At 32.5% G+C, this 27,698-nt stretch overlaps 1 protein-coding gene and 1 non-coding gene across 2 annotated transcripts in view; both read left to right on the top strand.

The window, feature by feature from the left end:
* LOC113175177 (rho GTPase-activating protein 29-like) overlaps nucleotides 1-27,698 on the top strand; it is a 63,800-nt gene that overhangs the window by 305 nt on the left and 35,797 nt on the right. Inside the window, 10 exon segments of the mRNA XM_077791464.1 lie at nucleotides 14,418-14,552; nucleotides 19,370-19,466; nucleotides 19,780-19,837; nucleotides 22,544-22,592; nucleotides 22,874-23,011; nucleotides 24,472-24,536; nucleotides 24,949-25,059; nucleotides 25,161-25,241; nucleotides 25,427-25,615; nucleotides 26,364-26,501. Of these exon segments, the coding sequence (XP_077647590.1) occupies nucleotides 14,418-14,552; nucleotides 19,370-19,466; nucleotides 19,780-19,837; nucleotides 22,544-22,592; nucleotides 22,874-23,011; nucleotides 24,472-24,536; nucleotides 24,949-25,059; nucleotides 25,161-25,241; nucleotides 25,427-25,615; nucleotides 26,364-26,501 (1,061 nt within the window).
* Nucleotides 13,765-13,891, top strand: LOC113175192 (small nucleolar RNA SNORA40). Its single transcript, XR_003299936.1, has one exon. It is a non-coding gene; the product is annotated as a small nucleolar RNA SNORA40 (small nucleolar RNA).

The following is a 27,698-nucleotide window of genomic DNA, read 5'->3' as shown; positions in this document are numbered from 1 at the left end:
GTTTTTTACCTATGTGTTTGATGTTTACAATGTAAACCATTTTATAGTTAAATAATTGTGCAGTTGGGGCATGATATTGGCTAAACTATATTGTTATATTGTGTGTATGTATGAATATGTAAAAACAAAGCCCACCATAATGTACAACTGTAATGCACCAATAAGAATAATGGGGGAAAATGAATAAAAGCAAAATAAAAATTAAAAAATAAATAATAGTGCACTATAAAATAAAAAATTGGTAAGGGTGGGGAAACAAGAGTACCAAAAAGAAAAAGAAGTCTTTGGTTCCTCTCAGTTTGGTTCAGGATAATTTGAGATCATTGGAATCTAAACCTTCTTGTTAAAGGCAATACAGCACATTGATTGGTCTTTAGTAAGCAAACTAATGTTTATAATGTAGATTGTCGATGCTTTGATCTTAATTCAGCTTTCCATATCGTTGTCGAATTTAAACTGACTGTACTAGAATGAATTTTATTCCCCAATATTCAAACTTAATTCTGTTTTGCTGATTTGTAACCTCTTCTTAAATTAAGGACTAATCACAGAATTTGTCTAGTTAGAAATAGATAATAGGATTTGGTTATCCTGAAGTAAAGAGTTATGTGTTCCCTGACTTAATCGTAGTACCTAAGTCTTTTAGTGTTTCTTTAATGTCCCAATTTGATATCAGTGATAATACATAGTTGAGAGAGCTCCTGAACTTTTGTGATAAGTAGCAGTTCATTTTCATATTCATAATGTATGTTATATGAAGTGAAGATTACTCTTCACTTTCATTGTATTTATATGAGACTTCATGGGCCTTCATAGAAATTTGTGAGATTTCAACAAATCATTCATATATATAATATATATTTTCTTAATGTATATATATCTTTCTTTCTCTCTATCTCTATCTCTTTGGTTATTTTCTGGTATGCATTTTGAAAACCAGAATCTAAAACCACATTTCATGCTTATACTAAATTTCAGGGTTTATTTCTAACCTAATTATAATGTTTAAGTTGAAATTCCTGAAATAAGTGAACTAGAATTGAAGCCTCCAAAAAAGAAAAAATGATTATTTTTTTCTGGCATTGAGGCTTAAACCCAGGATATCATGCATGCAAGGTGAGTACTCTACTACTGAACAACCTCCCCAGTCCCAAAGCCTCAAAATTTTAGTGTTTGAATTTTCATTACAGCAGCAATCATATGTTACTCTTTTGAGAGTACATTAAAAAATATGTATATAATTTATATAATATATATATATACAATTATGTGTGATGTGTGTGTATAAATATATGTATATATATGTACATATATATAAATATATGTATATATATATATGTATATACACACACATACATACACACACACACATATATGTAAAATATGATTTTGGGGAGGGATTCCAGAGATTGAATCTGGGGCACTTAACCACTGAGCCACATTCCCAGTCCCCCCACCCTTTTTTCTTTTGTTACTTATTTTGAGAGAGGATCTTACTAAATTGCTTAGGGCCTTGCTAAGTTGCTAAGGCTGCCTTTGAACTTGAGATCCTGGTGCCTGGGCTCCTTGGGTATTACAGGCATGCCACCACATCTGGCTCCCGACTGTAAATATTATCAGAAGGAGGTTGCTCACACTCTTGTTAATTTCAACAGGTTGATTTTGAAGTCTAAAATGGATGATTAAATTGTGGTAAAGAGGGCTGGGGTTGTGGCTTAGTGGTAGAATCCTCTCCTTGCATGTGTGAAGCACTTGGTTGGATCCTCAGCACCACATAAAAATAAATAAATTAAATAAAGGTATCATGTTCATCTACAACTAAAAAAAAATTGTGGTAAAAATAACTTGTTATGGGGGCTGGAGTTGTGGCTCAGCGGTGGAATGCCTGGGTTTGATCCTCTGTACCATATAAAAATAAATAAATAAAATAAGGGTATTTTATTGTATGTATGTAGTTGTGTCCAACTACAATTAAAAAAAAGTTAATAAAAATCACAAGCTTTATAATAAAAATAAGATAACTTGTTATGGAAAATATCCTAAATATATTAAGTATTATACTGGTAACAAATTCCTTAGTATGATGACACATCTGCCATTTATTCAAAGGAGTATAATTTTGTAATAAAGATTTCTTCTTAACTGGCTTAATCATTTAAAATTTATTTTTAAGTTTGCCTATAGTAAATTTTGTTCTCTTTGATGTACATTTTATTACTGGGTTAATTTTTGAGGTGAAATTTAAAATAATGTATTCAATGACAAATAATTTACCTCAATTTAGGGTAAAACATGATGTTACTTAATATATTAATGGAAGTACATTTTTAATAATATAAATAGGATTTTTAGTTAGAATTTCTGTTTGTTGTTTTTTTCCTTAGGAATTTTATACCTTTTAACATCTTCATCTTACATAGGTATCCCTTGTTTCACAGATTTTAAATGGTGGTAATTTAAAACAAGTTGAACCACTCCTTATTGGCAAAAAAATTTTGAGTTTTAATTTTTGAGTAGACAATTCAGAGAATAGGAAAGAACTGAGGATAAGAAGCTGATCCTCAGTGAGTAAAGAGAAAAATGGTAATAAGATACAGAAGGCGACCACCCTTCAGATAAAAGGATATACAGGGGAAAAAATTTATTCACTGAGATTTAAGTTTAAAAATTTGTATGGACATTATCCTTTTAATAATAAGCATTCCAGTACTTAAATAACAGATGTGTCATCAGTAATTAAAAAGCTTTTAAATTAATTTTTAAAAACCATGGAAAACAATTTTTTGATAACCAATTCTCATACTAATGAGATTGATTTTAATGCTTGATTTATCAATCAGGTTTTAAAAGATACATGTATACCACGTCAGAATGAGTTTTGAATTTTGTAAGAATTTGTTTGTAAGAATTTGTAAGAATGAGTTTTGAATTTTGTAAGAATTTGGAAAATTGTTGCCAAATCTGAAAATTACTATTTAATTAATTTGGCTAGAACCTTTTTGTTTTTGTTTTCCTTAAGTGAGGAAGTATATACAAACATAAATGAACCCCATTATAAAAGATCAGGAGATTGCTATATAATAATATGCTTGTGTTTAAGTTTGAGCATGATTTTCAGCTTCTTAGAGTATCAGATTATTTCTTATTTACTTAATAGAGTTATTATAAGATATAATCTTCAGGCAAACAGTTAAAATGTTTAAAATGCTGTAACTCTTTGAGGTAGTATTAATTACATACATTTCTATAGACGTGGACCATGTGTACTGGGAACTATTCCTGGACTTCTGTAGTTACCACTATAGCAATAAACAGTGGCCAGAAAGCAAAGAGCTGTTTCACTGTTCTCTTGGTGTGAAGGAACCTTGTCAGTATTTTGCCAGAGACGCTGTCAGTACTTTGTCTTTTGCCTTCAAAATTCTGGCACTGTTTATTACCTTTTAATTCACATCTGTTAGCCATTAAAAAAACTGAAAAGTTAACCTTTAAGAATAAAAAATGTGGATAGACAAATCACCTTTTGGTCTAATCAGAATACCCCTTTTTAATGTATACTTTAGTTGTAATGAGGCAGTAATACTCAAATTCACTTGACTTTGCCTTAGGTGTTTAATCCTACTGTTGAGGATAGACTTATAAGTAGCTTTGTGATTGGTTTATGGTCATATTTTCATTTACCCAAATGAGTTGTAAAAATGATCATTCCAGACCCCAAATTCTAAAATGCAAAGCTTTTTTTTGAGTACCATGGCAATAGAAAAAAAAATGTTTCCAATTTTAGAGCATTTGGATTTTCAGATTAGGAATGCTGAACTGGTGAAGTCTATGCAAGTATTCTAAAACCTGAAAAATTCCAAAATCTAAAATATTTCTGGTTCCAAACATTTTGGGGATACTCAAGCTCTACATTTGTACATGGTGTTTTCCAATTTACAGAATACCTGCATATGCAAAGAAATTTATTCATTTAGTACCCATAAAGGCAAGTACTTTTAGCCATATTTTACCAATAAGATGTATGTATAACTAAGATTGTATGATCTTTGTCAGCTTTTTATTGCTGATAAATAATGACCTTATTTGGGGCCCCAGAAGTCATTAATACAGAATGGTACTAGAATACCGGGTATTTGCCCACGATGCCGTAGAGGGAGACATTGGGCTAATGAATGCCGCAGTCTGGCTGGGCACAATTCAGGAGCCACTTGTCAAAAGAAACAAACTTTATTTTTAAAACTACAAATGCCAAACAAAACAGCTCCTCAGGAAAAACCCTCAGAGCCCAACTGCCACCACCGGCTTCCACAAGCCTCTCCCACACACCAACAACCACCTCCCACAATCCTCCTGCTCTTGAGGCCGATTGGCTAGGTCGCGTGGGCGGAGCCAAAGAAGTCCCCCAATGAGCAGTTCCGTAGTCTGAAGGGCAGGGAAACAGCCCAATGAACATGACCGCAGAGGAGCCAATCAGCTAGATGTTGCTGGGGCCGCTGTGAGCCAATCATCAGCTGGCAGTCTGAAGGGCAGGGAAACAGCCCAATGAACATCACCACAGAGGAGCCAATCAGCTAGATGTTGCTGGGGCCACTGTGAGCCAATCATCAGCCGGCAGCTGGGAGTTTGCTGGCAGCTGGAAGTTTTCTGGGGCCCCTTTGGCTGTGGCTCTCAACAATTAATACAGAATGGTACATTCTTTCTAGCCTATTGCACTTGCCTTACTTGGCAGGCACTCTATAAAAGCACTGCTCAGTTTTCATTTTTCACTAGCCAATTCTGTACTCTCTGGGGATTGTCTAAATTTGCACTGTCCGTCTGATATGGTAGCCATTAGATATACATGACTGTTTAAAGTAAAAACTTCACTCCTCAGTTGCAGTAGCCACCTTTTACATGCTCAGTAGTACATGTTTCTAGTGGTTACCATATCAGAGTAAAGATACAGAAAATTTCCATTATTTCCGAAAATTCTGTTGGATAGTATTGATGGAGACATTTGGTCTTCATAATTATTGAGACTACTGAGATGAGTTCTTGCACTGTAAATATTCGTTTTATTTCTATAGCATTTTTTAAAACCTAGAAAAGTTGTTTGATAACAATAAGCAAATGTTTAAGTTTTTTTTCCCAATAGAAACAGAAGTCCATTTAAAATCCCCCCCCTTTTTTTTGAGTTGTTCCTGGAGTGTATCAATTTTATTCCCTTCTTGATTTGTACCATCAGGTAGTTTTCTAGCTAGGTCATGTAGTGATTTAGTGGCAGTAAAGGATGGCAGAAAAAAACTCTCCCAGAGAATCGTATCATCCAGGTTCTAGACCTAGTTCTGCTACTGCTTTGGAATATGTCTTAAGTCATATAATCATTTCTTAAGAATGAGTTACTTGGTTAAGGTTCTGTCAGTCTTATGAGTTTGTGAATCAGAATTTGACTCAAGTTGGAGATTATACATCATTTTGAATACTTTTCAGTTTGAAGCTGAAAAACACAGCCAAATACTTATTTTCAAATTATAAAATACATATCATAGGGTATCCCCTCTTCTCCCCAGGCTCTAGAATGTTTTCATGACTTTTGTGGTGATAAATTTTCACAATAGCTATCTATGAGAGATCTGAAGACTTATGAAATCACTTCATTCTTATTTCAATAGGATAAGTAGTTTGGTGATTCTCTTTCTACTGCTTAGGTGCAGGGTGAGATTACCCTAAAGTCTTAAACATGTAGCAGATATAGAATTTGAAGTTTTATATCTCATCCAGTGTCATTAAGGTACATTATGAATAATTACAGGGATAAAATTACATCTTATATTAAATCACTAGAGGTATTAACTTATGCATATATACTTTGTTTTTAATTATAATACTGTGGATTCATATATGTGCAGTATGAATAGTAGTTCAGGGTTATGGTTGTTCCCTGAGGAAAAATGTCTTCTGAATTTCAAATAATAGATTTATAAATGTTCTTCTAGCTTATTCAGTAGTTTAAAAGTATACCTTTGTGACATATCTTCCCATTTCCAGGTAAAGTATAAATTAAGGAAGTTCAAAATCTGTGTATTTTAAAGATGTAAGTCTTTTAAATTAGGCTTGAAGGAATAGTGCAAAATAGCTCATTTCTTTTTTCTTTTTTTTTCTCTTTTTTTTTTACTACTCGGTGCTTGGAAGTGTTAAGTGCCATTATAAAATATTAGAAGGAGGAACACCAGTCTAATATTTCTTATAGGTTTTTTTGTTTTGATTATGTAATGCTATTGTACAATGGATTTTAGTGAAAGTTTACTATTTTAATTATGGTGCCTTATTTTTCTGTTGTTTGTTTTTTGGTTTGTCTTGTAAATAGGCAAGAAAGAGAAAAATTCATCATCAGTCTCAGATAAACTAGTTAAGTTCATGGATTTTTAAAAGTGCTTTATAATTTTAAGAAGCTTATTTTGTAAAACCATAACTGATCTTATAAGTGATAGCTTCTGATAAATTCTAGATCCTAGATTTTATAGAACTGTAGTGGAAAGAAGTTATGTTAACTTTCTAAGGCAAATTTTATTAAATAGTAGGAGTGAAATGAAAAGCTTAATGCCATTAAATGTTCTGTTGTGAAAGATTCTGCATAAATTTGCACTTTCAATTACTTGTCTTGAGATTAACTAAGTCCATCCCCATTAACCCCAGGGTGAATATACAGTAAGTTAGGTAAATTTTTTTCCCAGGAAAATTTCAGTGTTAATTTTACCTCACTGATATTCTTAATTTAGTCTCATAGTGTGCCACAAATTTTGTGGGAATTTCAAAAACTTAAGTTGCTAGCCCCATGTGTTGTGCTGTCTTCTAGAAGTCATCCTCTTTAGAAGTGATTTCTAACAGGTATCACTTAGCAGAAATGAATGTGAATGTTAATAGGTTATGACCTAGAGACAAAAAGAAGTGAAATGAATCTTTGAGGAATGAAGTATGAAATACGGGTAGCTCATTTAGTACACCTCTACCAGTTCTTAGGGATTGTAGTCCTCTTCTGTGCGTGCCTGGAATGGTTTTCATAATTTAATAATATATATAGTAACAACTGGCATAGTTGTGGAAGTTAAATCAAATATTGTGGGATATGTCATTAAGCTTTAACTTCTTTAACCACGTGGCAAGGTATTATACTAGGAATATAAACTTTAGAGTCAGAAAACCTGAGGTTGGAATCCTTATTTTCCTACTTGCTAGTTAGCTCTAACCTTTGTGCCTGGGTTTCTACAACTGTTAAAAGGAGATAACAGTTATGTACATCACTGGATTTTTGTGGCAATAAATGAGTTTAGAGCAAGTGTTTTAAAATGTCACCAGTTGTTGTTTTTACAGTCCGTAGGTAACTGGATAAAGCTGCTATTCCTCAGGTTTCTTTTCCTATAAATTCAAAAATTATTATAGCAAAAAAATAGGAGTTTCCTAGTGATGAGTTCTGATGCTTTTTTCCTCCTTGTTCTTTTCATTCCTCTCCCCAGTTAGATTAAGCTGAATTAACAAGACTGATTTTAAAATTATTGTCAGTATTTTTTTAATAAAGGAAAACGTATTTTTAAATTTTATTTACTTTAATATTTCCACGAAATGTTTGCAATATAAACAATGTGGTATTGTGTTAATACATAAGAACCAGACAACAGAGTTGGCCGATCTGTTTTCACTTGATAAGCTGAATGAAGCAGAAAATAAATGGCTCAAATAGGCAAAACAATAATTAAAAGTCAGGTTACCATCTTACAGGGGCAGTAGATAAACATTGGGATACTTTTTTATTGTTCTAGATAATTGGTGTTAAGACTTTGGTTGAATTTTATTATATTCATATCTTTAATACCTTTGTAGTATTAATTAAGCTTTATTACATTTACAGTGTGGCCACTATGACTTTAAAAATTACCCTGTCTTAATTATAGAACAAAATTAAATACTATAAATTGACAGGTATAGAAGTATTTTTATAAAATATATGCTTAATGACTATTTTATTTCCAAGTAATTTATTTAGATTTCACATATAAAATGAAATTGGAACTTTAATGTACCTTTTTCATTAACTAAAACATTGAGATTTGCCTATAAATATGTTACTGAATATACCTGAGGCATATCTGTTTTCAGAGATACTTAGTTTGGATGGCTTACAGATTTACTAATAATAATCATTATTTGTATATTAAGACCATAAGCAATTCATTTCTATTAATTTATTTGATGTTCACAACATAAAGTAAAGCAAATATTCTTACCAATTCTCTCTTACTGATGATGACTAAGATCAGAGAAGCCAAGAGTTTTGCATATTGTCATTTCAAGGCACTAGTAGATCAAGGATTTCTTAGTTATTTTTAAGTTAGTTTTTTCTTAGTCAGTCAGTTATTTTTAGTGCAGTTATTTTTAAGTCTTTTGTCTTCTAACACACCAAGCAGTCACTTTATTCAGTATTGGGAAAGAACAGTTACTGCCTCTTGCTTTACTCAGTTGTGTGACTGTTTTATTTTATTTTATGGGGGCAGGGTAGGGAATATTTAGTGCTGATGAACAAGCTTTTTAAACTCCTTGAAACTTTTTAAAAGTTATATTAAAATTTAGAGCTTAATTTAGAGGCATTTTGCTTCATTGAAGAGAACTTAATTATAAGGGGAAAAGAATATTTGGTAAAACAGAACCTTTGTATTTAAAAAGAAATTTTATTTTTTTACTTTTTATGGCACAGATAGTTGAGGGCTTGCTAATTTATGAAGTCCCAGGTAAAGTATTACCAGGATATAGTGATATTCTAGTTATTGACTCTTCTGCCCAAATTTATAGGAAAGTTTATGACTATGTGATTAACATTTTATTTAGTTGACCTGTTCATTGTGGTTGATTTATATAGGCTTCAGAAATATGTTTAATCATAGGAATTGGAATTATTTATTTTATGATGTAATTTATTAGTCTTTCTGAAACATGTTTCTAAAAAAACTAAGTAACTGTGTTTTAGTAAATTGTTTTGGAACAAATTTAATATCTTTTAATGAAGACTTCTTGTAGGAAAAGGGGGGAGTAAGTATTTTTTGCTGACAGTTATTAGAGTATTTTGCAATTATTTTTAAAAAAACTTATAGCAGGGATACTCATACACTTGTTAAAAAAATTACTGAGAGTCCCAAAGAGTTTTCATTTGTGTATTTTGTATCTATTACATATTAGCTACTATACTGGACATTAAAACTGAGAAAATTTAAAAATATTTAATAATTTCAAAATATATAAAATATATTAATGTCTATATATTTGATTTCCTTTCTCTGAGAAGGTTAGAATTTATTACCCTGGTTTATTTAGACATTTAGGTCATTAGTATTTTGTAGTTCTTACTTAATATTATACTAATTTTGAGTATTGGTGGTGGTTATTGACAATCACTTAAAATCAATCTCTTTTGGCATGAGCCTTCAAAATAAAACAATATATTCTTGAGTATTCCTCAAGTATATTAATAACTGTTGATTTTATTGTCAATATTAGAAATGACTATTTTCTTTTTGAAGACTATTAATCAGCGTTGGGTCATTAAACAAAATAGATAATTTATAAAGAAAAGTTTATTTTGATTCATAGTCTATTATCAATTAACACCCCCACGGTTTGGGACCTGTGGAGAGGCAGCATATGATTGTGGGAGTACACGGTAGAACAAGTCAGGCTACAGAACAAAAGAGGAGAGGAGAAAGGGAATGGACTGGGATTCCCACAGTCTCCTTTAAGGACATATCTCCAGTGATGCAGGCCTTCCTTCTAAAGATTCCACCACCTTCCAGTAGTGCCATGCTGAGAACCAATATGGGCCTTTGGGGGGAGTATTTAGCACTACCATGGATTAGGTTTCAAAAAGAATCCAGTACAATTCTCTGTGATGATCATCACTCAACCTTGGTTTTGGTAAATAGTCAGAAATATCATAGACTAGCTTCCTAGTATAAAGAAGAGACTTGTCTGTGCAAAACTGGGATAACATTGAAAGTCTGGAGTGTTTTACAGATGTTTTTTTTTTTACTATCAAGTTGTATTATTTTCCCAAAAGTTTCTTTTATTTAAGTGCTGGATTCTGTTTCAGAGCCAAACTTTGTAACCTATATCTTCTGTTGCTTAAGATAATAGGAACTGCAAATGTTGGTAGAGGGCTTACTATGTTCCAGCCACTGTTCTAAGTGCTTTATGTGTTTTAACTCATTTACTTTAACAACTCTATGAAGTAACCCTCTTTGTCTCTCTCTCTCTCTCTCTCTCTCTCTCTCTCTCTCTCTCTCTCTTAAGTTGTGTATGGACTCAATTCCTTTATTTGTTTTTATGTGGTGCTAGGATGGAACCCAGTGCCTCACACTTGCAAAGCTAGTGTTCTACTGCTTAACCACAACTCCATCCCCTCACTGTCTTCTCTTTATAGGTGAGGAAAGTAGGCACAGAGAGATTAAGTAACTTGCCCAAGTTTCTCAGCCTTGGAGGAAGAATTTGAAGTCAGGGAATCTGGTTCCAAAGGCTGTACTTTTTAACCACTGTGCTATATTGGCTTAACTAAGTAAACTTAACACCCACAATTATCAAATAGTTGTTTTTTTAATTAATATAATTCATTAAGCTGCATATTCAAATTTACCCTAAGGATTAAAATTATAAATGATTTTTAAAAATTAGGTTTATGGGGAAAATTCCAGCTGTACATAAAATTCCTAAAATCTTTGACCAGCTTGTATTTCACTTTTAAAGCAGACTTCGTTTTTTTAGAACAGTTTTAGATACAGAAAAATTGAGAAAGTGTATGGAGTTCCTATATAAGCCTATGCCCAGTTTGCCTTATTTTTATAAGAATTAATGAACCAATATTTGACAGTAAACAAGAGTAATGCTACCTTATTATTGAGCAACAAAGTTTATAGTTTATTAAAATTTATAGATTTCCCCAAATGTCCTTTTTTTTGTCTTTTAGGAACCTATTACAGTACACTTAATTGTCATGTCTCCTTAGGTTCTCCTTGGCTCTTAAGTTTCTTGGACTTTCCTCATTTTTGGTGAGGAAAGATTCAAGGAGTACTGGCTAGATATTACGTCACATGCCCTTTGGTTAGAATTTTCTGATGTTCTCCTGATTAGACTTAGGTTGTAAAACAGTAGGGGAGAGATTACAGATGTAAAGTGTTTTTTTCATCACATCATCTCAAGGATGCTTGCTACTAACATGATTTGTCATTGTTGTTAACCTTGATCAATTGTCTTATGTGGTGTTCATCAACTCTTGCACAGTGAAATTACTGTTTTTATCCTCCCATGAATAGGGTACTCTTTGGAAGAAATCACTATGCATACCTCTCTGAGGGCAAAGTTATCTACATAAAGCATATAGTATTCTTTTACACAAGAGGTTTGTTTCTTCTCAATTTATTAATTTATTCAGTCATTTATGTCAATATGAATGTATGGATGTTTATTTTATACTATAGATATAAAGTCAATACTATTTGTTGCTCCAATTATCCCAGCTTTGGACAGAGGGAACCTTTTCAGTTGACTTTTATACACCTTTGAACATACCCTTCTAACTTAAAAAATTTTTTAATTGATGCATTATAACTATACATAATGGTGGGGATTCATTATGCCATATTTGTACATGCACATAACATCATTGACCACTCTTATTCTCCTGCACCCCTCTTTTCCTTCCCCTCCTCCTCCTGATCTGCTGACTCTACTAATCTTTTTTTAATTATTATTATTTCAATTAGTACATTATAAGCAGGATCCATTGTGGTATATTCATACATAGACATAGCATAATTTGATAGATTTTGTTCCCCTGATACTTCTCCATTCCCTCCCCTCCTTGTTCCCTCTTTATTCCTTTCTTTCTGGAACTACATGATGCTTTTGACTTCAGCTTGCATATTTTCTGCCCCTGCCCTACAATTAGTCATTTCTCCAAGGAGTTCTGATGCCTTTTATTGGAGAATGGTTTAGGAACCAAGACCTGTGTGCTAGGTATACTTGTTGCTACTGGTGTGTCACTTTTTAGACCCTTTTAGCTGACAGAAAAGAAATACATACGTCTATGCTGATCCATGTGTTTATACACACATATCCATAAATATTTCTATATGTAACCATTTATATCAAATCGAATATCAGTTTTTACTGAAGTTTCCAACTTTGATCCATCACTACTTGGATTATTATAATCTCCTATTTATTTTATTTCTAAATTTCACTCTAATAGTGAGATGTCTGGCTTCCACCATGTTATCCATTTATTCACTTGTTCAGTTCCAGTGTACATCTATAATGGTGTCAGTTGTAAACCAATTGGAGTACAGAACTCAAGAGTATTTCCTTTGCCTTTAGTCTTACTCATTTAGTCTACTTTCCAGAGTTAATTAAACCAGCACTAAATCTCCTGGTTTGTTTCTTCTTTAATTTTCCCCTGTCAATAAAATTTGATAGATGAATGAATCAGATTTTTTCCTGGAAGGCACTGTTTTCTCTCTTGCTTCTAGCACTACGTGGACCACTCTTTGTTGCTTCTCTCTGAATTCTCTTTGCCCTGATATGCCCAGCTCTTTATCTTGTCTGCCCAGCACCCCTGCCCCTTGCACATTTATTCCACATTATATACACATTTATTTCACTCTTGATAGTGCTGTTAATAAATTGAATATATTATGGATCATGTTGGAATATTTTTTATTTTTTATGCTATAGATAGTATTTTTTTGGTGTCTTAACATTTCTGAAAAATGAATAATTTGTTTAATGATTATCTTTCAACATTTCTGCAAAACACGAATATACATTTAATTATAACACCACATTAAAAATATTTTTGGTTTTTAAGCTGAACTGTTTCAGTAGGGAGGCAGTATAACATTAAGAGCATGGATTCTGGAATTATGTGTGCTGACTTTAAATTAAGGCTCTATAGTTTAATAAATCTGCACAATGGAGAATTTGGGGTTTTATAGCTAATAGGAACATGAACATTAAATGGGACAATATATCTTTTAAGCATGTTTAAGAGTGTCTATCATATACTGAGCACTTAAATAAATATTAACCATTATTAAATGCTAATGCGATGTAAGGTCAAGGAAAGGAGAATCATAGCATACTACTATGTTTAAGATGGTTATCTTTTCAAACTTCTGAAGATTACTTCAGAGCCTTAAAGGTAGGTTGATAATACATACTGGTTTGCCTGGGATGATAATCCAGAATATGCTTGTTATGTTAGCATGATTATGAAGAGCATCCTCCTTTTTACTCACTAAAGTATTTTGGTTTGGACAAATTATATGATCACTTGATTTTTGGGGGCTGTAAAACTCTTATCTGCATCCCTCTGGCAGGGGTGGTATAAATGAGCACAGGAGGCTAGGATTAGACTAGTGGGTCCTGGGAAATGTGCACATCTAAAAGGGTAGCACTGCTTTGCTCCAGCTGCTGAGGAAGATAGTAGGCCTGGTATAATACATTCTTGCATTTTTTAGAGTAGGCAGAAATCTGGAAAATTTAAAATGGTTCACCCAATTTTTCATCATTAGCAACTGATTAAATTTTTCTGAAAAGCACAAAAATTCATTAAAAATCTATGCATTTGATCATACATAATTTATATCACAGTTTTAAAATATGCAGGACAAATGATGGTCTTTCAATATAGCTTGAGAGTTACTGCTTCCAATAACTGATAATTCCTTAATGGAAAGAATTGATTCTAGTAGCATTTGTGTATGTTTTTGTTTAACTGTGGACAAAGACTTATAGACAAGTGCAAAAAATAAATCCTCTTTTGCAACCCAGAACTCATTGTTCAGTATGAGTTTTGATAAATATAAGCAGGTATATTGTACCTAAGATAGCTTAAAATGATGGGATATTGATAAATGAAAAGGTTGGTCCTAGGACTAAAAAGTTAATAAAAAGCACAGGTCATGAGGAAAAAAAAGAATTCTAATGTGGAAATTGAGCATATATTTTAAAACATACTAGTTATGCAATTACATCAAACTTTTTAGAGCTTTTAACATTGTTACTACATATATTAACTATATGATAGTAAAAACTGTAAGACAGAAAATACTTTATATGGTTATTTCAAGGAAAATCTGGAGAGCATATGTAAACAGAGAAAAACTGAAAAAAGTAGCACTAAATTGACCATAATTGTCTTTAAAATCATTAATGAATTAAAATGACCAAGAATTTTCTGAAGGCAACATAACTGCAGTAGTAGAAATAGAAGCGAACATGTAGTAGGCAACAATTGTGGGATGCTTTCTAATGACATTCACTTGAAATGTATTTTATGTGATCTTTTGTAGCTTAGACTTCCAGAAATTTTTTTTGGATACAATTTTTTTTCCTTTTTTAAGATTGCTTTAAAGAAGTCATTGATATACGTCTGGATGAACTTCTTGATGTTTTAACGTCTGTAATTAATAAGCATCAGAACCTCAATTCTGTTGATATACAACATGCTGCAGAAATGCTTGCTGCAAAAGTGAAAGGTAAGGATAATATATTAAAAATGGGTTGCTTGGTACAAAAAGTATCCAGTGAGACACTTTAGTTCATAGTGACTGTATAACCATCTCCTCTGATGGCATTTGTATGAGGTATATCAGTAAAGAGTTATATATACTTGGATATTTAAATACTTCCACTAACTCATACCTACAGCTTTCTTCCTCCTAAAAATGAAAATTTAACTTGTCAGTGAACACTAAAACTTCTAACTTAAACCAAACAACTGATGTTTAAAATTTGAACTTTATGAATGAGTTCATGATATATTGAGGTAGTTTGTTAGTGTACAGGTGTCTTTGTAATGTGAGGAAGAGTGGTGTTAGAAAACGTTCAATTGTATCGATTCCAGTTTGTAAAAGGAACCAAGTGGAGAACAAGAACAAGACTTATTTTATGATTTGAAATGAAATTAAAATTGTAAAATAAGTTTAACCGATATATGTATATGAGTGTGAGTTCTCACATAGCATATATGTGCTAAAACAGTCAGAATTGGGACTCTCCACTGAAATGGCTTATCACTCAAAATCGTTAAAATGATTCTGGGCTGCAACATATAAGAACTGAGAGTGAAGAGGGAGTATTTAGGTCAATTAGGAGACTGTTAGAAGTAATGGGCAAGATAAGCATTGAAGGTCTGATCTAAGGCAGAAACTGGGATGTGGTAGTGGTAGGTTGTTGATTGTCATCTAGAGGGGAAAGATGTGAACTGACAAAACCAGCTGAACATATTAGGGATTATGGAGAAGTCTGGAGATGGAAAGTGTGGACTTGGGAATTGATGTATAGGTGGTAGATAATTTTAAGTGGGAAAAATGGATAGTTTCTCGTGTGGCTTTTAAAAATGTGCTTAGTAACCAGATTTGTTTTAAAATAGTTTGTTTACAAGTGCTATTTAACTCTACTTAGGGAAATTTGTGTCTAGAGAAAGTAAATTTCCATTGTTGGAAATAGCGGCCTAGTTCAATAATTGTCAGTGGCTACTGTGTGCAGTCAGGATGTCATGGGGAATGAGTGCCTGTGGTTGGTGTCCACAATCCAGAAACAGATGAAGAGAATGGTCTCTCAGTTGCCTTGGAGATCCTTTTATCTTTGAGGTAAAGTAATCTTTTGAATATGATTTCCCACCATGACTGTCTTTACACTTGGGATTGTTACTGTTTTACTTTTGCATTGGGTGGAACTTAAAAGAGGAAGATTACTTGTGAAATTTATTCTTTTAGCAAGAATTTGTGAGACTAGAAAACTTTAAAAACTGTTCTCTTTGGAGGTAGGTTTACATGTTTTTAAATAAAACCTTCTTCCCTGTCCCTGCTCCTAATGTTGAAGCCCCCTAAAAATATATTGATATTGTAAATGCAAAATATTCAGTGGTCTGCAAAATGGAGATCGAGCTTATTTAATTCTTTGATTTAATGACAATTTAGTTTTCAAAACCTGAAAAGGCAAGATATAGGTGGAAGCTATTTTTAAATGTCTGTTCTGTGCCAAGCAATCTAAGTGCTTTGCATACCTCAATCTTTGCAAAAACCTGTAAATGTACATTTTTGTTATGCTTATTTCAGAGAGAACTGTTAAGAAAAACTCTTATATGGTAGGATAAAAAAGCTGTAAAAGTATGAAGATCATTCAGTCTTAACTCCCTGATTATATTTTCAATAAACAACAGTGACCTAAACAGTTGACTTATTTAGAGTTCTTACCCATCAAATGCATTTTTCAAATTTGTCAGACTGCCCAAACAAAAATAAACAACCCACCCCACAATACAGAATACCTTCAGAATCTGTTGTGTATATAATGTTTGTGTTCCTCAGTTCTGAATGCATGAAGTGCATCCATTTCCTATGCATAAGAAATTGAAATCTTTAATTCCTCTTACTTGTTATTGTAAATATGAATTTACCTTGTCATAACTTTAGAAGAAAAATTCTTAGTTTTCCCCCATTCATTATAGTAATGATTTGTATTTCCTTCATCTCCTTCTGTTTCCAAGCAGGAAGTTCAGTCTGACAAAATATTTGCAATGTGGTAAGAGAGATACAGGCTATTTTTGAAGCAGAAAAAGACATTTTCAGAACTCAGGAATTTATGCTGCATTTAGTAGTTGTATTTTCATTTATTTAGGAAAATTTTAATATGTAATAGAAAAAGAGGTTTTATTTATGTTTTTCATTATCTGTATTTTACCCTATATTTATAAATTGGCAAGCAGAAAAATAAGCCTTAATTATGCCCTTAAGATTATAGAAGTTTCATGTTTTCTTTCTATTCTTCAAACTTGATTCTTTCAATGTGCAGTTCATACACACAATTAAATGCAAATTGTGTAAGAGGGTGTTCACCAATGAAATTTTTTTTTACCTAAACCTCTTTGCCTACCCATATCTTTCCATAGATAAGTAATAACTACTACTGCTTTCTTGTGCATCTTTCCAGAGATATGTTATACATATACAAGCAAATACATGCATGTATTGTTAAATTCTGACAAATGCGTATTCCTGTGAAAACGTCATTATAGTCATGATAATGCTTACTCCCATTATAGTCCTCTACCTCCTCTTTCACAAATTTTGGTATTTTATTTTCATTCTCATTTGGTTCAAAATACTTTCTAATTTCTCTTCTTTTTTGACACATGGGTTATTTAGAAGTTTGAGATTTAATTTTCAAGTATTTGGGAATTTCACAGAGCACTTCTATTATTTATTCTTGTTTTAATTCCAGGTAGTCGCAGAACGTGTTTTGTCTGATATGAATACTTTCAAACTAGGTGTGAGACATGTTTTATGGTCTATAATATGAACTGTGTTGGTAAATATTTATTTGAAAAGAACTTGTGTTTGCTGTCACTAAGTAGAGTGCTCTATAAATGTCCATCTTGCCAAGGTGGTTGACAGTATCATTCAGCTCTTCCTACCCTTACTCATTTTCCATCTGTGTGTTCTGTCAGTTGCAGGGAAGGCTATTGAAATCTCTGGCTATCTTTGCTTCATGCATTTTGAAGCTCTGTTTACTGGATGCATAAATGTATAGAAATGTTAGGTCCTCTTGATGAACTGACTCCTTCATAATTATAAAACAAGGTTGTATCCGTCTGTGTCTCCCCGCCTCACTGCCCCCTGTAATTTCCTTTGCTTGTGAATCCATACTATGTAATATTAGACAGTAAAGTCAGGCAGTTGTAAGTTACCATGGTGTTTCTTGTCTGTCAGGGATTACTGTCTTTTATTGTCAGATTATACAGGGTCTTGAAAAATGTTGCGTCTTAAATTTTATATAGTCTTTTTTCCAGTTATTTCAGGCATAATTATAATCTGTTTCTTGGTCAGAACAGAAGTGTTTTAAAAATGATTTGCAATGATTCTTAGTTTTTCTTTTTGTTGGTATTAGGGATATTTAGAAGAATATGATGAACTGTGTGGACACCCCGCCCCCGCCCCAATCTACAAAGATTTATACATGTAAAATCTGATTGTAATCTCATGGAGTTTATAGGCTAAAGGTTTAATTCATCCAAATCTAGTAGTACTTGCTTTCCAACTCTGTTTGCATATTAGAATCACTTGGGAGAGCTTTTGGAAAAATATCTGTGCCTTACCTCCAGGCCTTTTTTTTTTTTTTTTTTTAAATTGTACCAGGGATTGAACCCAGAGGTACTTAACCACTGAGCCAGATCCCCAGTCCTTTTTCATATTTTAGTTAGAGACAGGGTCTCACTAAGTTGTTTATGACTTCACTCAGTTTCTGAGTCTGGCTTTGAACTCAGATCCTCCCACCTTAGCCTTTGAAGCCACTGGGAGTACAGACATGCACCCCTGAGCCCCGATACTACAGACTTCTCAAATCTGAATTTTTGGTGATGGGGCTGACTTTGTTTTTAAGACTCTTCATCCAATATTTAAAATGATTGGTAAAGCAGAGGATGGCTTCTTCTCCACATGGTTTCTCTACCTGTACCTTATTGGTAGTATACTAGAGAGGGTGGGTAATAAGGAATCATTTGCTCCTTATTACCAATCTGAGTAGCATGGTTTATTTACTTCAGGGAAAAAAGCCAATTCCATCTTCAGATTTTGTCTTAGTAAATTGTGTTTGGGCTTTTATCAAGAGTGTGTACAGAAGTTAAAAGAAACCCTTTTAGTTTTTTCATGATTTGCATTAAAAAATAAAAAAGTCTCTATTATAAACAAAAGACAGCTATATGTCAATTAACATAGATCTCAGGTCCCAAGATCCTATTATGAGCAATAATACTATGAATAAATATGAATTTAAATTCTCTATAAAGAACTGGATTTTTAAAAAATGTGATATGTTGTATTATATAGGTTTTATATATATATGCATATAAAATTTTAGTTATTGGTGGTTCATAGTAAATATGTGCTTCCTATTGATTTCCATGAGCCACGATGTCTTCAACAGTTTTTTAAAACACCAGAAAACAGTAAGCAAGAGAAAATAGTGCAGAACATTCTTCATGAAGAGGTCTGGTATAACGGACTCCAACTCCAAGACAGATTGATATCACATTAAGTCACTTTTTATATGTGTAAAATTATGTAAATCATGGAGTAGGGAGTCTGGAATGCCAACGACTTTCATGCAAACTGATATTTTATGATTTTCTTAATAAATAACTGAATATCCTATTGGTTTTGTATATTAACCCTTTCAGTTTCTGAATCTTTTAATGAAGTAATGGTAAATTTTTAAAGTACTAAATGATTTTGTATGAATCTAGTTTCAAATATTTTCTCCATCATTTATTGTAACTAATCTTTCCTTATAGCTGTGAATTTTACAGAAGTTAATGAAGACAACAAAAATAATCTATTCCAAGAAGTATTTTCTTCTGTTGAAACTTTGACATTTACCTTTGGGGATATGTAAGTAGAGGACTGTCATTTAAATGTATTGGGCTGAAGTGTGTTTGAGTACATTGGGTGTAGAAGCCATAGAAAGTAAAGTATTAACTCTTGTAACATACTATCACAACTTTGAAAAAGCCATATTTCATATTGTTATATTGATGTATTTGGAGGTGTCTTTATAGCTATTTAGAAGCAACCTTCACTTGCAAGTTCATTTGCAAGTTCTCAGGTTCTTACTTAAAACAGATTGTCCTAGAATACATGATTGTAAAGCCTGTGACAAAGAAGCATAATGGTATGCCTTTTTTTTTTTAACCTCCCTGGATAGCTTTGCAAACTTCCTTATGGGACACGTACACAGACTGCCTGTTTCTCGGGAATATAAGGTAGGCTAAGTTTATGTGAAAGTGAAACCTTTAATGTTTTTAACTATGTATTTAATTTATTTCCTAATCTTAATCTCAGAATTACTTTCATAGCTAAATTTATAAGTTACCACATTATGGCTTGAAAACCAGACCAATTCATTTAAAATATGATAATATGATGAGTTTCTGAAGCAGTAATTTGGTAATACTTTTTAAGTGGACTGAACTATTAAAAGAGTATGCCTGATATTTTATAACATAAAATGAATCCATATGGTATAGATCTGAAATATTAGAAGGGATTTTTAACCTTTTTTCCCTACTGACTTTGCTGTAGACCTTGGGACTGGTGAAACTTGAAAAAAAAAAGAAAAATGGAAAAAGTAAGGAGGGTGGTAATCTCACATACCATACAATTTTTTGTTTGTTTGTTTCTTTTGGTCAGGAAACACTTGTTAACCCTGTATATCTTAATTCTCCCTACCAGCATCCCTAGGTTTGGGGTTATGATTTCTAATTGGAAGAAAAATTTCTTTGGAATGATAAAATGTCTGGAATGTATGGAGAATGTTGCCTTAAAGATTTATAATAGTAGGAATATTTTAAGTTTACTGATTATTTTTTCACTTAATCATATTTAAACATACTCCCTCAGAGACATGTGTTGATAATTCCTGTTAAGAATGATCAGATCCATTAGTGAGACCCTGTCTCAAAATTTAAAAAAGGACTGGAGATGTGGCTCAGTGGTTAAGCACCCTGGGTTTAACCCCTGTTACCAAAAAAAAAAAAAGATTGATCAGATCCAAAAAGGATTTCAACAAATGTACCAGATACTTGTATTATATCAGAATAATATAAAAACTTAAGCTAGTGTAGTGGCACATGCCTGTAATACCAGCAACTCAGGAGGCGGAGGCAGGAGGAACACAAGTTCAAAGCCAGCCTCAGTAATTTAGCAAGAATATGTCTCAAAATAAAATTAAAAATAAAAAGGGCTGCTGGGTGCAGTGGCACATGCCTGTAATCCCAGTGGCTCGTGAGGCTGAGGCAGGAGGATTGTGAGTTCAAAGTGAGCCTCAGCAATTTAGCAAGGCCCTAAGCAACTCAGTGAGACCCTTAAATATATAAAATGCAACAAAGGGCTGGGGTTCAGTGGTTAAGTGCCCCTGAGTTTAACCCTCAGTACCAAAAAATAAAATTAAATAAAAAACTAAAAGAGCTGGGGATCTGTCTCAGTGGTTGAGTACCCCAGGTTCAATCGCTGGTACCTCCAACCCCCCAAAAAGAAAACCTTAAGATCTTTCTTAAAATGAGACAAAATATGAACATGACTACTTAAGGTATTTGGAACATGTATTATAATATTGCAAAAAAAATCAGGACTATTTCAACAATCCCTCATTGATAAACGGAGAATAAGGAAGAGTCTTAAAATTGTTAAATATTTTACTGTTTTTTTCCTCAATTTTACCTTTTAAAATTGTAACTGATTCTTCAGAAGGTAATAAAACATTTTATATGTGTAGCAGAGCTGTGTCCAATTTAAATTTTAGATATGAATTGTATTTCCTATTCCTGCTTCTTTAGATACATACTATACTGACCTTTAATAGAAAAATACTTTTCCCCTTTTTAAAAAATGTTATTCCTTGTTTTTCTTTTTAAATTTTTAATTTTCCCTAGAGATTAAGATTAAAAAGCTCATGATATAATCCTAATAATAACATTACTTTTTTGATGAAGGTTTTTGAAAAATACACTTTAAAAATAATAGCTGCAATGCATTTTAATAATGCTTACTATGTTCTCTCTACTGTGCTAATAACATTACATCATCTTAATTCTTAAAACAGCCTTATCAATATAGTGTTCTTATCCTCTTTTTACAGAAGGGCAAACTAACCTTAGGTGAGTTTAAATGTGTAACCCTATGTCATAGAGCGAAAAACAGAGCTGGACTTCAGACCTAGGTCTTTTTGATCCCTTTTGCATTGAATCCCTATATGCCTCGTATTGCCCAACCAAGTAGATCAAATGTGTTTAAGATTTAACAATTTTGATAGATGTTGCTTTCTAGCCCTGCTAATGGTAGCCACTAGTCACATCTTCTTAGTCTATTAGATACTTTTAAAATGTTCAAGTAAGTAGCTACAATGGTATATGGTATAACTATATGGTAGTTAATAGCTACCATATAGGATATTACATTATAAAATATTTGCATCTTTACAGAAAGTTCTGTGCTAAACTACCTAATAAACTTTCAAGAATATGCTTATCATATAATAAAATGGTAAAAGATGGCTGGATAGATCTATATCTTCTATTTAGATAACAATCTATTTAGATCACTTCTTCTATATCTTCTGTTTAGATAGCAATATATTTAGATGACTTCTTTGACTTCTTAATATTTGGGGGATATGCAAAATTTAAAGTTTTGCATAGATTCATTTATGTTAACTAATGCTGTTAGTAAATAATGAGATTGTTTATTCTTGGATCTTAAGAACTGCTGGGCAAAAATTCCATATAATTCTTAGAAAATATAAATGTTCTGGTATTTAAACAGACTTCTCAGGCTCTTTAAAAGGTTTTAAATACTTGAAATTCTTTAGTAGGAATTATGTCAAAGTAATGAATTGGGGTAAAAATTTTCTGAAGCAGAGATTTGTTGTCTTTTGCACTAATCTTAAATTTGTTTTCTTCCATGTTGCAAAGTCTTTTGAAAACATTTCTGTGGACTCAGTCAAGCCATCCAATGAACAAGGTAATACTCAATGTACTTATAATTTTTGTCAAAAAATTTTGCAGTTTCTTTCAATGAGTGTTTTAGATTACTTAATATCTTCTTGATTAATGTAACCTAGTGTACCTAGGGTACTCATTTTTAGTGCAAAATGACATATAAAGATAAAAATATATTGTAATTTGAGGCCATTTTATGCTTACGTTGTGTCCTATAGTTATAAATTTGTCTGAATTCTGCTTGCTTTAAAATTATTATAGACCATATTTAACAAATACTTACTCTGATATTTTTATTTTCAGGAAATTTTTCTCCTATAGAATTAGATAATGTGCTATTAAAAGACACTGACTGTATTGAATTGGCTTTCTCATATGCTAAAACATGGTCAAAATATACAAAAAACATAGTGTCATGGATTGAACAAAAGCTTAACTTGGGTGAGTTTTCTTTTGGAGCATCTGATTAACTTTGGAGTGTAAGAACTAAATTGTTTATGATCATTTTCTATAGACTGTAAGTATTATGATTACAGATTAGTTGTTTCATTGTAATAAATAAAATCATTTTCTCTTCCTGAGACTTTTCTTACACTAGATATACTTGTTCAATATTTATTATGGGTTGACCACTAGATCTAGAAGTCATATTCTAGTGGATGAAAAGAAATACAGTCAGATAATATGGTAAAAGGAGATAAAAGCAATAATAGATGTTTAAGCAGAAGACAGCTAAAGCTTAAAAGAATGTTCCCCTGTCCCCTCATGCTGGGGATTGAGCCCAGCACATCAGGTAGGCTAGGTAAGCACACTATACTCTACCACACCTGAGCTACATTCCCAGCTCGAAGAAACACCTTAAAAGCTAATATTAGCCTAGAGTTTTACAGCTGAAAAAATGTTTTCATAGGAATTATCTAATTTAGTCCTACAAAACTGTGGGAAGTAGGCAAAACAAGAATTCTTAGCCCCATTTACAGATAAGGTAAACAAGTGATTTTCCTAAGATCATATAGCAGATTCAGTCATATAGCATAACTGGAAGAAAATAGAATCTAGCAAAGCCTGTGTTCTTTCCACTATATAATTTGTTTTTAATAGGGAATGCTAATTAGAATCTCTCCAATAGCTTTAAAAAGGGATAGTACAAAGGCCTAGGTTCCATTTCTCAGAGAGCTGAAGTCCAGTCCAGTGTATTTTGAAAAACTTTCCCAGTTGATTCTGATGAACACTTAAAATTAAGAATGAGGGGCTGAGGTTATGGCTCAGTGGTAGAGCACTTGCCTAGTATGTGTGAGACACTGGGTACAATCCCTGGAACCACATAAAAAAACAAAAACAGATAAAATAAAGATACTGTGTCCATCAAAACTTTTTAAAAAAAGTTAAGAATGGCTGCATTTTATCAAGATGCACTCATTAGTATGTATCATCACTTTTTCTCTTCTTATTTTTTGGGGGTACCAGGGATTGAACCCAGAGATACTCAACCACTGAGCCTCATTCCCAGCCCCTTTTTATTTATTTATTTATTATTTAAAAAATATTTTAGTTGTACATAATAACTTTATTTCATTTATTTATTTTTCTATGTGGTGCTGAGTATTGAACCCAGTGGCACACTCATGCTAGGCAAGTGCTCTACCACTGAGCCACAACCCCAGCTCCCCTTTTTAATACTTTGAGTCAGGATCTTGCTAAGTTGCTTAGGACCTTCCTAAATTGCTAAAGTTGGCTTTGAATTTGGAAATCCTCCTGCCTCAGCCTCCTGAGCTGCTGGGATTATAGGCATACACCATCATTCCCAGCTTGTAATCTTTTCAATTGGGGAATTACAAATAGAGTATGGAGTGGAAAAATTAGTTAATTTTGCTTTCTGATACCTTTTTTAATCTTTTCAGAATTGGAATCCACCAGAAATATTATAAAGTTGGCAGAAGCAACTACAATTAACATTGGACTAGAGGTAAGTGTTCTGTGAATTTCTAGGGTTCTATTTACAAGTGACTAGTCAGAGGACTCCCAAATAGTACCTTGTAAAATCAGAAAATTTCAGTTACTAGAGGAAAGAACTTAATTGCTAGACTTTTTATAGACAAATAAAATCCTTTTAAATTTATATGGCTGTGAATTATGAAAAAACTAGGAAATTCACAATTGTATACAAATATTGATTATCATGATGGCTGCTAATTTTCTAATTTATAATTAAAATTAACTTTCTTTAGTATTTTTCTTATAAATGTGTTCATGAATAGTCATTTTTCTGGGAGAAAAAAAATCTCAACTTAAGTTTCTCTGTTTTAAGAATAATGTGTGCATTTGAAATTCTGGTGCCATTTCTATTGTATAATTTACTTCTTAATTTTAAATTCTAGGAGTTTACGCCACTACAGTCTGTGTTTACCGGTGTTCTCCTTAATGACGTAAAGAATAGTCTCCTTTTAGAACAAAGAATTGCAGCTCTCCAAGCCAATGAATTTGTACAGGTAAAATTAATTTATTTACATAATGCATGATTTTTAAAAAAGTAGCATATCTTTAGACAACAACCTTTTTCTTTGTCTTTTTAAAAAAATATCCTTGACAGCCTCTACTGGGGAGGAAAAATAAAATAGAAAAGCAAAGGAAAGAAATAAAGGAACTTTGGAAACAGGAACAAAATAAAATGGTTAGTATTTTACTGGAGTTTCATGTACCTATTTGTGAGCATCTAAAAATCATCTATATTATATAACCATTAACCTTACTCTAGTTTTCTAAAGTACTGCTTAACTGTCTTCCTGAATTGCTAAAGAAACTTGTATAGTAGGGTTTCTTTCAAATTATATGTTTAATATACTCTTTTCTGTATAGCTCAAAACAGAAACTGCTCTCAAAAAGGCAAAATTGTTATGCATGCAACGTCAAGATGAATATGAAAAAGCAAAATATTCTGTGTTTTGTGCAGAGAAGGAGCATCAATGCACATGTGGTGGATTAGCAAAAAATCCCAACAAGCAACTAGAAAAAAATCGAAGGTTGGAAGCAGAAGCACTTCAAAAAGTAATATATTTTTTTGTTATTTGAAAGCTCAATTAGCAATAATATGCAAAGGGTTTGAGTTTAAACTTGTAATATATGTTGGGATTATCTAGGAGGCTTATTCAAGCAACCTGCTTGGCCCACCTTAAAGTTGAGGATTGAGTAGATCAAGGGTGAGACCCAAATAACCTATTTCTAACAAGTTCCCCAGTGATGCTGGTGGAGATCCACACTTTGAGAATGACTATGCTAAGAGACTTAAGAATTTGGGGGTTTATTTGTAAAAAAGTATTTTAAAGCAGTAGTTTAATATATTTTACTTGATTTTTCAGAAAGTTCACCTTTTAGGGAAGTGTGTATATTATATGTGTTCTAATTCCAGCACCTACTAGCAAGTATAAACTAAAATTTTGTTTTATTTGTGAAATATAGTTTGATAAACAAATTATGTGAGATAAACAGTAAATAAATTTAGAAAACACTATTTTAAATAGAAGTGATCACTTTATAGACAGACAATATACTAATTGTAAATTATGCTTAAATATTCATTAAAGCCAAGTACACTTGAGTCACTCACCAGAATGATTATTATTTGTTATATTTAGAAGTATTCCATTTAAAATATAGATAGACTGTTTCAAATTTTTCATGAATAAAAGGCTTCTCAGTTATTTAAATTCAACTTTTCTACAATAAGTATATATTTTAAAATATAAATTCTGGTGATCAGTGTTATTTTTTGCTTTTTTCTCTGATATTCCTGAAGGTAAAAGCAGCAAATGAACTCTACAAAGTTTGTGTAACAAATGTTGAAAAAAGACAAAATGATCTAGAAAACACCAAAAGAGAAATTTTAACACAACTCAGGACACTTGTTTTCCAGTGTGATCTTATCCTTAAAGCTGTAAGTGATTTCTTCAGTATTTTTGAAGGCAAGAGGGGAGAAAAAAGTTTTCTTATCTGCAGAAGGGAGAGGGATGCCTGATAAGTTGATTCTTATGATTTGAGAATAGAACATATTTGAAGATTGGCTTTCAATTTTCATTAGTGACATAGTTTGATTTATTTTTGATCTGTCTCCCTTCCATGTCCCCTAGATTCATGATTCGCTTGGTTAAAACTGAACTGTGAGAGTTTGAAATTGCCTCTAAATAATTGTCTTTTTGCCTTGGTTGATAAATTTGATTTTACCTTGCAACTTCTGTCAGCTGAGTGACAGAAGAGAGATCTATTCTTCAAAATTTGAGTAAACTAAATATTAAAATTGAACCCAGTGACATATTTGAAGACAAAGCATTCAGGCTGCATTTGTTTTCATTACCTCTTTAAAATGTTTTTTTGGTAAAATATTTACATATCCAAAACTTTCTTGATATACAGTTTATAGGTTTTAACATACATATAAATTTGTGTAATCATCACCATGGTCAAGATTTGAAACAATTTCATCACTTCAAAGATATTATTTTGCTGGGCACTGTATTGTGTAACTGTAATCCCAGTGACTCAGGAGGCTGAGGCAGAAGGATAGCAAGTTCAAGGCCAACCTGGGCAACTTATCGAGGTCCTAAGCAACTTATTGAGACCCTGTCTCAAAATAAAAAGGCTGGTGATGTAGCTCAGTGGTAAAGTGCTCCTGGTTTCAATCCCCAGTTTAAAACACACACACACACACACACACACACACACACACACACACACACACACACACACACATACACTTGCCATACCAGCAACTCAGAAGGCTGAGCCAGGAGGATCTCCAAGCTCAAGGCTAGCCTGGGCAACTTAATGAGAACCTAACTCAAAATAAATGGGCTTAGAAAGTATATAGCTCAGTGATAGAATCTCTGCCTTGCATGTTCAAGAAAGATCCTGGTGGGTTCAATCCCCAGTGCCAGAAAAAAAGTTATTTCATGCTATACCTTTTTACTCAAACTCTCCACCTTGCCCTAACCTCTGGCCATCTCATTACTATCATGTCTTCCAGAATGTTATATAAATGTAATCATATAGTAGGTAACCTTTGGAAATAGGTTTTTGCACAGCCTAATGCCTTTGAGATTCATCAATGTTATTCATGTATCAGTAGTCCGTTACT

The sequence above is a fragment of the Urocitellus parryii genome, chromosome 11, assembly GCF_045843805.1.
Source record: "Urocitellus parryii isolate mUroPar1 chromosome 11, mUroPar1.hap1, whole genome shotgun sequence".
Lineage (NCBI taxonomy): Eukaryota > Metazoa > Chordata > Mammalia > Rodentia > Sciuridae > Urocitellus > Urocitellus parryii.
Note: the sequence above shows the minus strand (reverse complement) of the source record. Positions and strands in the feature narration are given on the sequence as shown.